The 12071-nt window shown below is 39.9% G+C and overlaps 1 protein-coding gene across 1 annotated transcript; it reads left to right on the top strand.

Annotated features, from left to right (window-relative positions):
• Positions 1-483: 483 nt before the first annotated feature.
• ube4a (ubiquitination factor E4A (UFD2 homolog, yeast)) lies at positions 484-11904 on the top strand. Its single transcript, XM_053646399.1, has 20 exons — positions 484-612; positions 1076-1245; positions 3506-3682; positions 4169-4281; positions 4396-4548; positions 6016-6175; positions 6355-6557; positions 6666-6857; positions 6946-7279; positions 7371-7497; positions 8677-8984; positions 9107-9239; positions 9354-9544; positions 9670-9770; positions 9920-10033; positions 10681-10855; positions 10956-11136; positions 11225-11372; positions 11479-11636; positions 11725-11904. Exons 2-20 carry the CDS (start codon positions 1119-1121, stop codon positions 11858-11860), a joined length of 3231 nt encoding a protein of 1076 aa, XP_053502374.1. The 5' UTR covers positions 484-612; positions 1076-1118; the 3' UTR covers positions 11861-11904.
• Positions 11905-12071: the final 167 nt, after the last annotated feature.

The raw sequence follows: 12071 nt of genomic DNA, 5'->3' as shown, positions 1-12071 counted from the left end.
TATATATATATATATATATATATATATATATACACACATATATATATATATATACACACACACACACACACACATATATATATATATATATACACATATATACACACACACACACACACACACACACACACACACATATGTATATATATATATATATATATATATATATATATATACATATATATATATATATATATATATATATATATATATATATATATAATCAGATATATATATATATATATATATATATATATATATATATATATATAAAATCATCCCAGTCCGCCCTGCGCCTCCCTAATTGGAGAAGATGTCCGTCCCAAGGAACAAGTTTTTTTGTTCCCTAGTCCCTTCATCCCTTCGGAGCTCTCACTCTGGAGGATAAACCCTTCGAAGGGATTAGGGCATAGGGATGAAGACCGCAGGGGTTGCGCAAATGTGGCTTCTTTTCAGTGCAATTTCAGTGACCAGCGAAAGCGAACGACTGATTGGTGACTGCAACACTACTGTCGCACCGTGATGACGTTTTACGCATTTCGTGTTTATTCAGGAAAAGCACTCACCTAACATATTGCAAGCAACATAACATTGCAAACCGCCCAAAACAAGGTATGGCATTTGCTTTGTTTGATACGTTTACGTTATATTATAAGTATATTATAGGTATTTTGACGTTTGTTAGTTCACCTTGTTGAAAGTGAGTGATAAATGTAAGTGTGTTCACTGACGTGCTCGCATCAGGGTGCTATGCTACAGTAGCTAGCACGTAAGTCAGTTAGCTGCTAAGTGTCCCGATAGCTTACTTGACAGCTAAAATCTGTCCTGTCGGTTTTATCTTTTGACGAGGACAAACGTAAAGGCACATAACGTGTCATGTGCTGCTTATTGTAGCAGAAACCCCTATACGATATGAAACAGCAGTTAAAGTCCGCATGAAATCATATCGGTTGCTTTAGAGCATGTTGTACCTGTCTCTATGGACGTCGCTGTAATTGAACTAGAAAGCTTACTTGATGTACTACAACTGTATTGAGGCATGTGTAAATAAATGTTCCCACTCTTCCTCATGCAGGCTGCAGTTCAGCACATGTTGATGGAGTAGATGCTCCACTGAAATGACAGACCAGGGCAACAATAATCAGAACATCTCTCGAAACCCGTTTGCTGCCCTTTTCAGTTCGCTTGCTGATGCAAAGCAGTTTGCATCAGGCCAAAAACTACAGCAGCAAGCTGAGCCACCATGTAAGTTTCTGGGTTACAGTTCTATAATATACAGTCAGCTCAAGAATTATCGACACCCTTGATACAGACGGGTAAAAAAAAAAAAACGTTATGAAAGAACAGGGTCGTTACCTGGAGTGTTAATTAGGGATGGGCGATATGGACTTAAAACTATATCAAGATATTTCCTGGTGTTTATTGTGATAACGATATCAGTGACGATATAAATATGTACCATTCACCATTGTTTTTGGCTACAAGTGACAGCTGCATGCAGTCTTGAGAGCTTCACAAACACTGATCTAAATGTAAAACTGATTTTCTGTAACCGAACCAGTTCCAGATTGTAGATGTAGCTCCTCGTTTAGCGATAAACTCCTCCTCAGCTTCACATCCACCTTCCGCTGTACTTGTTTTTGCTCTGCACATGAGCTGCGAACGGGTTGCAGACCATCACACACAGAAATACCTCATCAACTAGGCTTTATCGTTATTATCGCAGGAAGACGCATTCTTATTCTGGGGAGAATTTCTACAGGTATATTGCAAACAATAAGATATCGCCCATCCCTAGTGTTAATCATCTGGGTCTGAGCCCAGATTCTTCTCCATCAATAAAACCTTTCAAAACATACTTCTAAATAACTGTTTCCATGCTTTTATTTCTTGCATGTGAGGGGTAATTGTGTACAAAATGATCATAAAACTTGCCTCTGGTGTTATCACTGTTTCGACTTGGCTTGCTTTACTTTTCTGAGCTTGCTTTTCTGCTGCAGTTTAGTGTCACCTCAATGTGGGTGCCATCTTCCACTCACCTTCCACTCACCTCAAGGAATTATGTTGTATTATCAAAGCCCTGTACAAATACACGGTCAGGCTGTATTCCAAACGCCTTTCCTGTTCACTGAACATGGACCCTATGAAGGATGTAAAATAACGGTGTTCTAGACCCTTTGTAGTGCTCGATATGACTAAGTTAGATTCAGACACGATAGGAGTGACTTCAATAAACGCCCGTTTGGAAATAGGTAACAAGCGAGATGTAAAAATCTAAGACAGAATCCTTTGTTGTAATTTTATCTGTAATAAGATAAATAATACATAATTTTCAATTAATAGAATATTACCGTATGCAGAGTATGTATTAAATGACACACAACTAACGAGAACCACTCGTTAAGGAGAATTCCCTACTCCCTCAGCATGCGGCTCACATTTAGTCGGCTCGCTTGAAACCTCGACTGAGGTGGTACTAAAAAAAGTACCAGGTACTATCCACAGTGGAAACCCCCCAAAAAGCGAGCAGAGCAGAGTCGAGTCGAGCCGTACCGTGCAGTAGAAAAGCACCATAACACAAGACTAGGTTAGTTTGGTGTTCTGGCCAAGGAGAATCACAGCTAAGCTATGGGTTTAGCTGCTACAGTGCCATGCAAAGTACATTATTTTTCTTATGTTCTGCTCATATCAGGTTCATGCAACTTGGAACTTGTATAGACATTTACACACCTTGTTTTCCTGCTCAGCATGACAGGTGGTAGTGTTTCAGTTTCAACCCCTTTACTGGTTAAAAAAAAATGGGATCATAAAAATTGTATTTCGTTGTTTATTTAGTTCTGCCCTGAATAAGCTATTTCACATAACATATATTTACATATAGTCCACAAGACACAATAATAACTGAATTTACACAAATTAACCAGTTCAAAAGTTTACATACGCTTGATTCTTAATACTGTGTGTTGTTACCTGGATGATCCACGACTGTTCTTATGTTTTGTGATAGTTGTTCATGAGTCCCTTGTTTGTCCTGAGCAGTTAAACTGCTCACATTTTTGGAAAATCAAATAATGTGCAGGATCCGGAGGATTTTTCTGAAGAACAGTGGGCAGTTTGACTGCTCAGGATAAACAAGGGACTCATGAACAACTATCACAAAACATAAAAACAGTCGTGGATCATCCAGGTAACAACACACAGTATTAATAATTGAGCATATGTAAACTTTTGAACTGGTTAATTTGTGTAAATTCTGTCATTATTGTGTCTTGTGAACTATATGTAAATATCTGTTATGTGAAATAGCTTATTCAGGGCAGGACTAAATAAACAATGAAATACAATTTTTATGAACCCACTTATTGTTTTTCTATTATTAACATTTTGCAGATTCTGCTAGGGGTATGTAAATTTACAAGCACAACTATGTCTCTATGTCAGTCTATAAATGCAGAATTATTCTCCTTATGATTTGTGTAATGTTATGTGTGTTGATGGCTCACAGCGGAAGAGTCCGGAGAGAGCCAGTCCGAGTCTGACAACTCGGTGTCGGACAGTATCGGGGACAACGATGACTCAGTGGCCGAGATCAGCCGCTCTTTCCGCTCGCGACAGGAACTCTGTGAGCAGCTCAATGTCAATCACATGATCCAGAGAATATTCCTTATCACCTTGGACAACAGTGAGTGCTATAATTGCTTATCCATGTCCTCATCTCAGTTAATGATATTAGTTCCACCCATGGCCTTTTGTGTTTTAAGGCATTTGCTGACGCTTAAGAAATGAGTCATAGACTGAAAGCAAATTGACTTCATTTCTATTAAGTTCTTTGATGAGATCACTCAAAATGAGTAATGCTGCTTTCTGGAAGTAAGGAAAATGACTTCACCACTTTCTGTTAATCATCTCAGTCTTATCATTTGACTTTTCCAGTTATTTGGCTTGTCCCAACTTTGAGTTTTAATCTTTAGCCAAGTCACTTTCAGTTTCTGCACAGTCTTGTATGAGATAAAAAGTGAAGCGAATGGGGAGTGAGAGACGAAAGTGCGCGAGAGAGACCGAGTGCATCCGAAAGTGTTTGGAGTGTTTGGCGCCTCGTAGTCATGTTCCTCAGCACTACACACCAGCAGATACTTCACTTCTCACTTGTCATTGTTATGGTCTTCAGGTGACCCTAGTCTTAGAAGTGGTAATGGCATCCCCCTGCGCTGTGTCTACCTTGACGAGATGGCAGCTGACCTCGATGGCCAAGACTGGCTCGATATGGACACGATAGAGCAGGTGACGTGCACAACGTGAACAGTGTTGTAGAAAACCGAGCATTTCCACAAATGGACTGTCTTACTTGTGTTTTTGGACAAGAGACTAATATGTGTCCATATTATGACCTCTCAGGCCATTTTCAGCAGGCTTCTCTTACTGGAGCCGGGTAACCACCTGATCTACATGACTTCTTGCAGCGTCGTGAACCTGTCAGCGGATCGTGATGCTGGGGAGAAACTAGCCATACCATACCTTTATGCCTGCTACCAGAGAGCTAAGGAAGAGGTGGGTGAAATTGATCAGATATCAATTCTGATCATTCACAAGTGAAAATGTACAGAACAGTCTACTTTAAAATGTCTCAAGCAGTTGCATATGTCCGTATGAGGTCCCATGTTATACTACAGTGATCCTTAGTGCCATATACTGCAAAAGTCAGCACAACTCGGCACAAATTTTCCTCTGATCTTTCACTATCTATATGATGCCATGAGCTTTCCCATCAGTTTTTCTTTGACAAACTGTCTGCTGTTGTTTTTATTTGTCCCACCAAAATTTGAAGTTACAAAAAAAGCCATTCTTGATGTGGCTGTATTCGTACAATATTTACCATGTGGATTCTGACTGAAGTGAGTAAATGGAAAAATACTATAGCAGAGCAGATAAACGTACACAACAAGTCCAAAAGTATGTGTACGCCTGATCATTAAACCCATATGTGGTTCTTCTCCAAATTGTTGCCACAAAGTTGGAAGCACACAACTGTATAGGATGTCTTTGTATGCTGTAGCATTACAATTTCCCTTCACTGGAGCCAAGGTTCCCAAATATGTTCCAGCATGACAGTGCCTCTGTACACAAAGCGAGGTCTAGGAAGACATGGTTTGCCAAAGTCGATGTGGAAAAACTCAAGTAGACTGCACAGAGCCATGATGAACCAGAAGGCCCACTGCACCCCAGACCTCCCAGTCCAACATCAGTGCTTGGTCTCACTAATGCTTTGGTGGCTGAATGAGTATAAATCTCCACAGCTACGATCCAAAATCTAGTGGAAAGCCTTCCCAGAAGAGGGGTGGTTAGCAAAAGAGGGATTAAATCTGGAAAGTTCATGGACGTAGGGGAAAAAAGCACATACAGTATGAGTGTGGTTGTCGGGCGTCCACAAACTTTTGGCCATATCATGTATGAAAAACTGTCTATAGCTCAGCTAGTGTAGCAGATCCTCTGTTGTGTCTTATCCAAGCACATGGTTTTATGTAAATTGTTTATCTGATCATCAGACCAGAGAATAGCTACAGGGCTAGAGACATTTTCAGGACGATAGGTTTTCACAGATTTCCATACGGTTTTATTTTATTTACCCTCTCTGGTCTGATGAGCAGGGTCTCTTGAGCAAGTCGAAAGGTTTAATGTGAAGCGCCACTACAAGACCAAACTACTTCACATTGATTAGTCTTATTTATAGCCATAATCTAATCATTAATGTTTAAGCGTTAAAGGAAGCACAGTTTAGATATGTTTATATTGAAATATTTGTCTTTAAATGTGTTTCCGATGTTAATTCGTTGTAGTGCTTATCCAGACTTTTGTAAGCAATACATTTTTTGGAAACAGGATCTTTATAGTAGATTTGAATATCCCTGAACTAGAGTTCACACTGATATTAATCTGTCATTTGAAGGGTCTACATCCCAGTGTGATTGTTTTGTTTAAAAAAAATCAATCAAATCTGTTTACAAAAAAATGCTACAGGTCACTAAAGTGCCAGAGAAGCTGCTGTCATACGCTGTGCGCTGTAAGAACCTGACAGTGTCCAATGCTCGCACGGTGTTGCTTACCCCAGAGATCTACGTCAGCCAGAATGTGTATGAACAGCTACTGGACCTGCTGCTGGAGGCGGTTAACAGAGCCCGTATGTTATCACCATTACACAATCACTTGTATGTGTGTGTGTGTGTGTGTGTGTGTGTGTGTATATATATATATATATATATATATATATATATATATATATATATATATATATATATATTACACATAATAAATAGCTGCTTGGTGTTCCTGTTTTTGTTTGTGTTTTGATGTTTGCAGACATTGAGGAGGTGGTGGAATTTTTAGAGGAAGTTATCGCTGGCCTCCTGGCTGACCAGGAAGTGCGCACTTTTGCGGAGGTTATGGTGCCAGTATTTGATATTTTCCAGGGCCGTGTGAAAGACTTAGACCTCTGCCATCTTCTGCTTTATTCCTACTTGGAAATTCTAGTATACTTTAGTAGGCAAAAAGACATTGCAAAGGTTTGAGCTTTGTTTCACTTCATTTAATTATTTAATAATAGAGAAAACAGATGATTTGAACTAACCTCAGAAAATTGTGAGAAATAGTCTAATTAGTCATTTCTGTAGGTTTTGGTGGAACACATTCAGCCCAAAGATCCTAATAATGGACTTCAGTATCAGAAGACTCTTCTAGGCACTATGTTAAATATATCTTGTCTGCTGAAAACCCCAGGGGTGGTGGAAAGCCATGGCTTTTTCCTCAACCCCTCCCGCTCCAGCCCGCAGGAAATGAAGATTCAGGAATCTAATATCCACCAGGTGACAAACTGTTGCTTGTTTTTGAGTGTGTTTCAATATAGAAATCAGGTCCATTTCATATCTGTGGTTTGTCTGTTTCCTGTATTAGTTTATGGGCCAGTTTCACGACAAGTTGCATCAGATCCTGAAGAATCTGCTGCAGCAGTCAACAGAGACTCGTCACCTTCTGCTCTCATGGCTGGGCAACTGTCTGCAGGCCAACATGGGTCGTGTCAAAATCTGGGCCAATCAGATGCCCGAGATCTTCTTCCAGATGTACGCTTCGGATGCATTCTTCCTGAATCTAGGCGCTGCGCTCCTCAAACTCTGCCAGCCATTCTGTCGCCCTCACTCTCCAAAACTCCTAACCTTTAACCCCACGTACTGTGCTCTTAGAGACTTGAGTGAGGAAGAAAGACGCAGTAGGAATGTGCATGCCAGAGGTAGGAGACCTGCCTTCTTTTTCGCACATCACCCATTCATTTTCTTATCACATTTTAAAGGTTAAATCAAATTGTACACTTCCCTCTCCAGGGCTTGACAAAGAGACATGTCTGATTCCTGTTCCGCCTCAGCAAACAGTTGACTTTCCCCAGTCATTCAGCCTTCTTACAGAGAACCTGATCCTCACTCAGCTCACCCTGCACCTGGGCTTCCACAGGTTATTTCTGCTCTCTACGTGTGCACTCTCACCTACAAAAAATATTATTTACAGCTATAGGGACAAATTCAGCGTTGACATCCTAAGTATAAGTTACATCAATGTTTACATGAGGAAAGTTCCACATGTTCAGACTCGGGTTACGTACATGCTTAAGTTGATTTCCTGGGTTTTGATTTCCAGTCAAATTATGCAATTCAGCTGCTGTCAAATGCAACACAACGTAACATAAAAGCAAGACACAATTTAAAAATGAAAATTAGAAGACTAATATGATGATAGACTGAGTAAAGGTGAGGGTGGTAAGCACTGGAGTAAACGTCTATATTGCTGCATGAACAGTCCTAGCTGTAATTATCACATTAGTTATTGGTTTCATTTAACAATGAAGCAATATCACATGCCCAACACTGAGGTTATACTGACGATATTCAGTATAAGCACACAGTTGTGAGTGTAATATTACTTTTATACAACAATTCCACTGTATAAACAAGAAAGTAATAGCGAGTGAGTGACATTGTGGACACCATATGGCCGTTTGTCCTGTTTATTTTCACTCCACTTGAAGAATTGCATCCCAAAGAAGCTCCACTCACTTTATACTTTATAGCATGTCGGCTAGCGGATTAGCTAGCTCACAGTGATTTGCACATTCCCAGTAAAGGTGTTTCTGTTGAAATTGCCATCCCTTCTTCCTTTTCATCGTCATCTGACGAGCTTTCATATTTTAAGTCAAAAGTTTAAAAAACGGATCCTAAAAAGTATCGTTTGCCATGTCCGCTGATGTCATCAACACTACTGAAGTCACGAGCGGAGTGATACACACACACACCCACACACAGTAGTGCAGTTATAGTGAATATAAGCACTCTTGGAATACTGTTCGACCTGTCAAATTTGTGGCCCAGAACTAACTGTTGTATAATATGGCTTACAGCCTTGTTATTTGTCATCGTAATAAGCTGGTCAAGCATTTACCTTCTATGCTTATAGTGCACTTAAAGTTAATTCATAACTATACATAATTTTTGCTCCATAACATAAGCAACATCTCTGATTCAGTCTCCTCTGATGTGCTAAAAAAAAAAAAGCTTAAGCCTGAATACCAACATGTACAACGTCAATATATTTTTTTTCATAGCTTTTTTTGATACTTATGTAAATTTCTTTGCACAGACTGCATGATCAGATGGTGAAAATGAACCAGTCGCTGCATCGGCTGCAGGGCACGTGGCGGGAGGCGCAGCTCAGTGGAGGTCCGATGGCAGAGCAGTTAAGGGAACAATTTGAGCGCCTCATGACCGTTTACCTGTCCACCAAGACTGCTGCCACTCAGCCTGCCATGCTCCAGAACTGCCTCAACCTACAGGCCTCCTGTGCCTCTCTGCTCGTACAACTCAGTTTGGGAAACCCGGGCCCTGAGCACATTCCACTGTCCTTCCCTCTGCCTCCACTACAGAACAGCCTGCTCTGCTATGTGCCAGGTGATACAGCCCATTATTAATAAGTCCTCAAATAGCTGTTCGAGGTGATTAGATATTATTTTTATATGATTTGTTGTATTTCAGCACTCACCAAAGTATATTGGGCACGTGTGGTTTTGCAGAGTTTTTTGCTGAGAACATGGGCGATTTCTTCATATTCCTTCGGCGCTTTGCGGACGAGGTGCTGGAGTCGTCCACAGAAAACCTGGAGCAAGTCCTCAACTTCATCACGGTGTACATGGGAAACGTAGAGAGGTGCAGTAACCGTTTTCTTTTACATTCTCTATGTGTACATTGGTCCTAATGTGTTATGTGCTTGTTATGACACATGTAAACTCTTCAAATGTAACTCTTTTTTTTTTCTGACAGGATGAAAAATCCTCATTTGCGGGCAAAGCTGGCAGAGGTTTTGGAGGCTGTGATGCCACATATGGATACCGTCTCATCTGATGATCCTCAGACCATTATGTTCCAGCGACAGAGGGCGTTCTGCTCCTATTGCCATGCAGCTCATCTAGCTGAGGCTCTCATCACTGTGTTTGTAGACATTGAGTTTACTGGTGTGTAATGGTTGTAATGGTTTACATGTGTTCAGTGTCATATATCTAATGGCTTACCAGTGTTATATATATATATATATATATATATATATATATATAATTTTTTTTTGTGTGTGTGTCTTCAGGTGATCCTCACCAGTTTGAACAGAAGTTTAATTACAGAAGGCCCATGTACCCCATTCTGAAGTACATGTGGGGAGAGGAGAGCTATAGAGAGAGCATTAAGGTGCGTACACACACACAAACAATAGATTAATTTTAGTTTCATGCCACTTAGGGGTAGCAAAATTTAGTACTTCTGATTTGTGATTAACTGTGAGTTGAAAAATCCAAAGTTGAAAAATTAAAATCATGCTATTATTGTGTTATTTTTAGCATTTGGCAGATTTCGCATCTAAAAATCTAGAAGCCATGAAGCCACCCCTCTTCTTGAGGTTTCTAAATCTGCTTATGAATGATGCCATTTTCTTACTAGATGAGGCCATACAGGTATGTGCTTGTAACTATATATTATTTACATATGTAGTGCTGCTCAGATATTGATATGAATATAAGTAAACTACCAGTGAAAAGTTTGGAGAATCTTGACTGAAATGTTTCTCATGATCTTAAAGACCTTTTGATCTGAAGGTGTGTGATTAAATGTTTGAAATCGGTGTTGTACACAGAAATATAATTGTGCCAACATAATTTCTTTCATTAGAAAACTAACATTTTATTTACAAAATAATATTTTTTAAATGGATGACTTGGAGTGAAATATTCTGAAAAGCAGCCAATAAGAGTCCAGCGTAGGTGTGAACTCCTTTAATACTCATACGCATCTTAGGGAAATTCCTCAAGAAATCGATCGAGAAAATGCCAAGAATACATGTCTGGAAATTCTAGGCAAAAATGGGATCTACTTTGAAGATGCTAAAATATTAAATTATTTTGGATTCTTTTTTTATCACAACATAATTCCCATAGTTCCATTTCTGTTACTCCAGAGTTTTGATGACTTTATTATTATTCTAAAATGTGGAAAAATAAAGAATGAGTGTCTAAACTTTTGACCGGTAGTGTATGTGAAATGATTGTGTGATAAATTGAAGATTTATTTGAACCCTGTTCTCTTTTGGGGTTTATCTCTTTAGTATCTGAGTAAGATCAAGCTCCTCCAGATAGAGAGGGACTGTGGTGAGTGGGAGGGTCTGGCCCCTGATGCTCGCCGAGAGAAGGAGTCCAGCCTGCAGATGTTCGGACAGCTGGCTCGCTTCCACAATATCATGTCGAATGAGACGATTGGCACCCTGGCTTTTCTGACATCAGGTAAGATATATGGTATGGTGGTATCGTGTGTCGTTTAGACTCTGAGATGTTCTGATTTTCATATACATGACTTTCTTCTTTATTTGTTTATGCTACTCAGAAATCAAAGGCATCTTTGTTCATCCTTTCCTTGCTGAAAGAATCATCTCCATGCTTAATTATTTTTTGCAACACCTGGTGGGACCCAAGATGGGTGCTCTGAAAGTGAAAGACTTCAGTGAATTTGACTTCAAGCCTCAGCAGCTAGTGTCAGACATCTGTACTATTTACCTAAACCTGGGGTAGGCTCTTTTATGCGTATTTAACATGTGCACATTTCCAGCAACCTCATCAAGGGCTTCAACTAAACTAAAGGTTTCTTCGGCACAGAGAAGAGGAAAACTTCTGTGCCACAGTGCCAAAGGATGGGAGGTCGTATTCCCCCACACTGTTCTGTCAAGCTGTTCGAGTCCTAAAGAAGATCAACAAACCTGGGGATATTATAGTGGCGTTCAGCCTCCTAGCAGATAAAATAAAGGTTTGATACATTATTTATTGGTCATCCAGCCCAGCTGTATTATTATTATTATTATTGTTGTTGTTTTGCTTAATGTCTAAATTCCTTAAGTGTTTGTATTGTAAAGTCTCTGGCAGATCGGCATCAGCAGGAAGAAGAGACCTACTCGGATGCTCCAGATGAATTTTTGGATCCCATCATGTCAACCCTGATGCTTGATCCCGTGCTTCTTCCTTCTTCCAATGTCACAGTTGACCGCTCAACAATAGCACGGCACTTGCTTAGGTGTGTGACACGACATTCTGTTTGCAGCATATGAACGCACATGGTTCTCAGACTGATTTCTTTCTCCATCTCATTTACTTTCCTGTAGTGATCAGACAGACCCTTTCAACCGCAGTCCACTCACCATGGACCAGATCAGACCCAATGAGGAGCTCAAGCAACAGATCATGCAGTGGCTAGCTGAACATAAGCTGGGGGGTGTGCAGATGGGACCCAGTGGCTAGCATGTGTACACACACACACACACACACACACACACACACACACACAAACAAACAAAACCGCCAATATCCTATCCATACACATCTAAGCCATTTATTACAGGAGCAACACAGACAGCTACTGACATGGTGTAATATTCACTGTTAATGTCAGATATATTCAAATAACATACATCTGTTCAAAACTATTATCAGTAGTTATCTTAAGGTCTAA

The sequence above is a fragment of the Ictalurus furcatus genome, chromosome 17, assembly GCF_023375685.1.
Source record: "Ictalurus furcatus strain D&B chromosome 17, Billie_1.0, whole genome shotgun sequence".
Taxonomy (NCBI): Eukaryota; Metazoa; Chordata; class Actinopteri; order Siluriformes; family Ictaluridae; genus Ictalurus; species Ictalurus furcatus.
This window is presented reverse-complemented; position numbering and strand designations above follow the sequence as displayed.

What these genes read in the sequence shown, in the direction of transcription:
- ube4a (XM_053646399.1), top strand. Translation starts at nt 1,119, where the DNA reads ATGACAGACCAGGGCAACAATAATCAGAACATCTCTCGAAACCCGTTT. An exon ending in GGAGGCGGTTAACAGAGCCC is followed by an intron (nt 6,176 to 6,354) that starts GTATGTTATCAC and finishes TGATGTTTGCAG; the next exon opens with ACATTGAGGAGGTGGTGGAA. An exon ending in GCTATAGAGAGAGCATTAAG is followed by an intron (nt 9,771 to 9,919) that starts GTGCGTACACAC and finishes TGTTATTTTTAG; the next exon opens with CATTTGGCAGATTTCGCATC.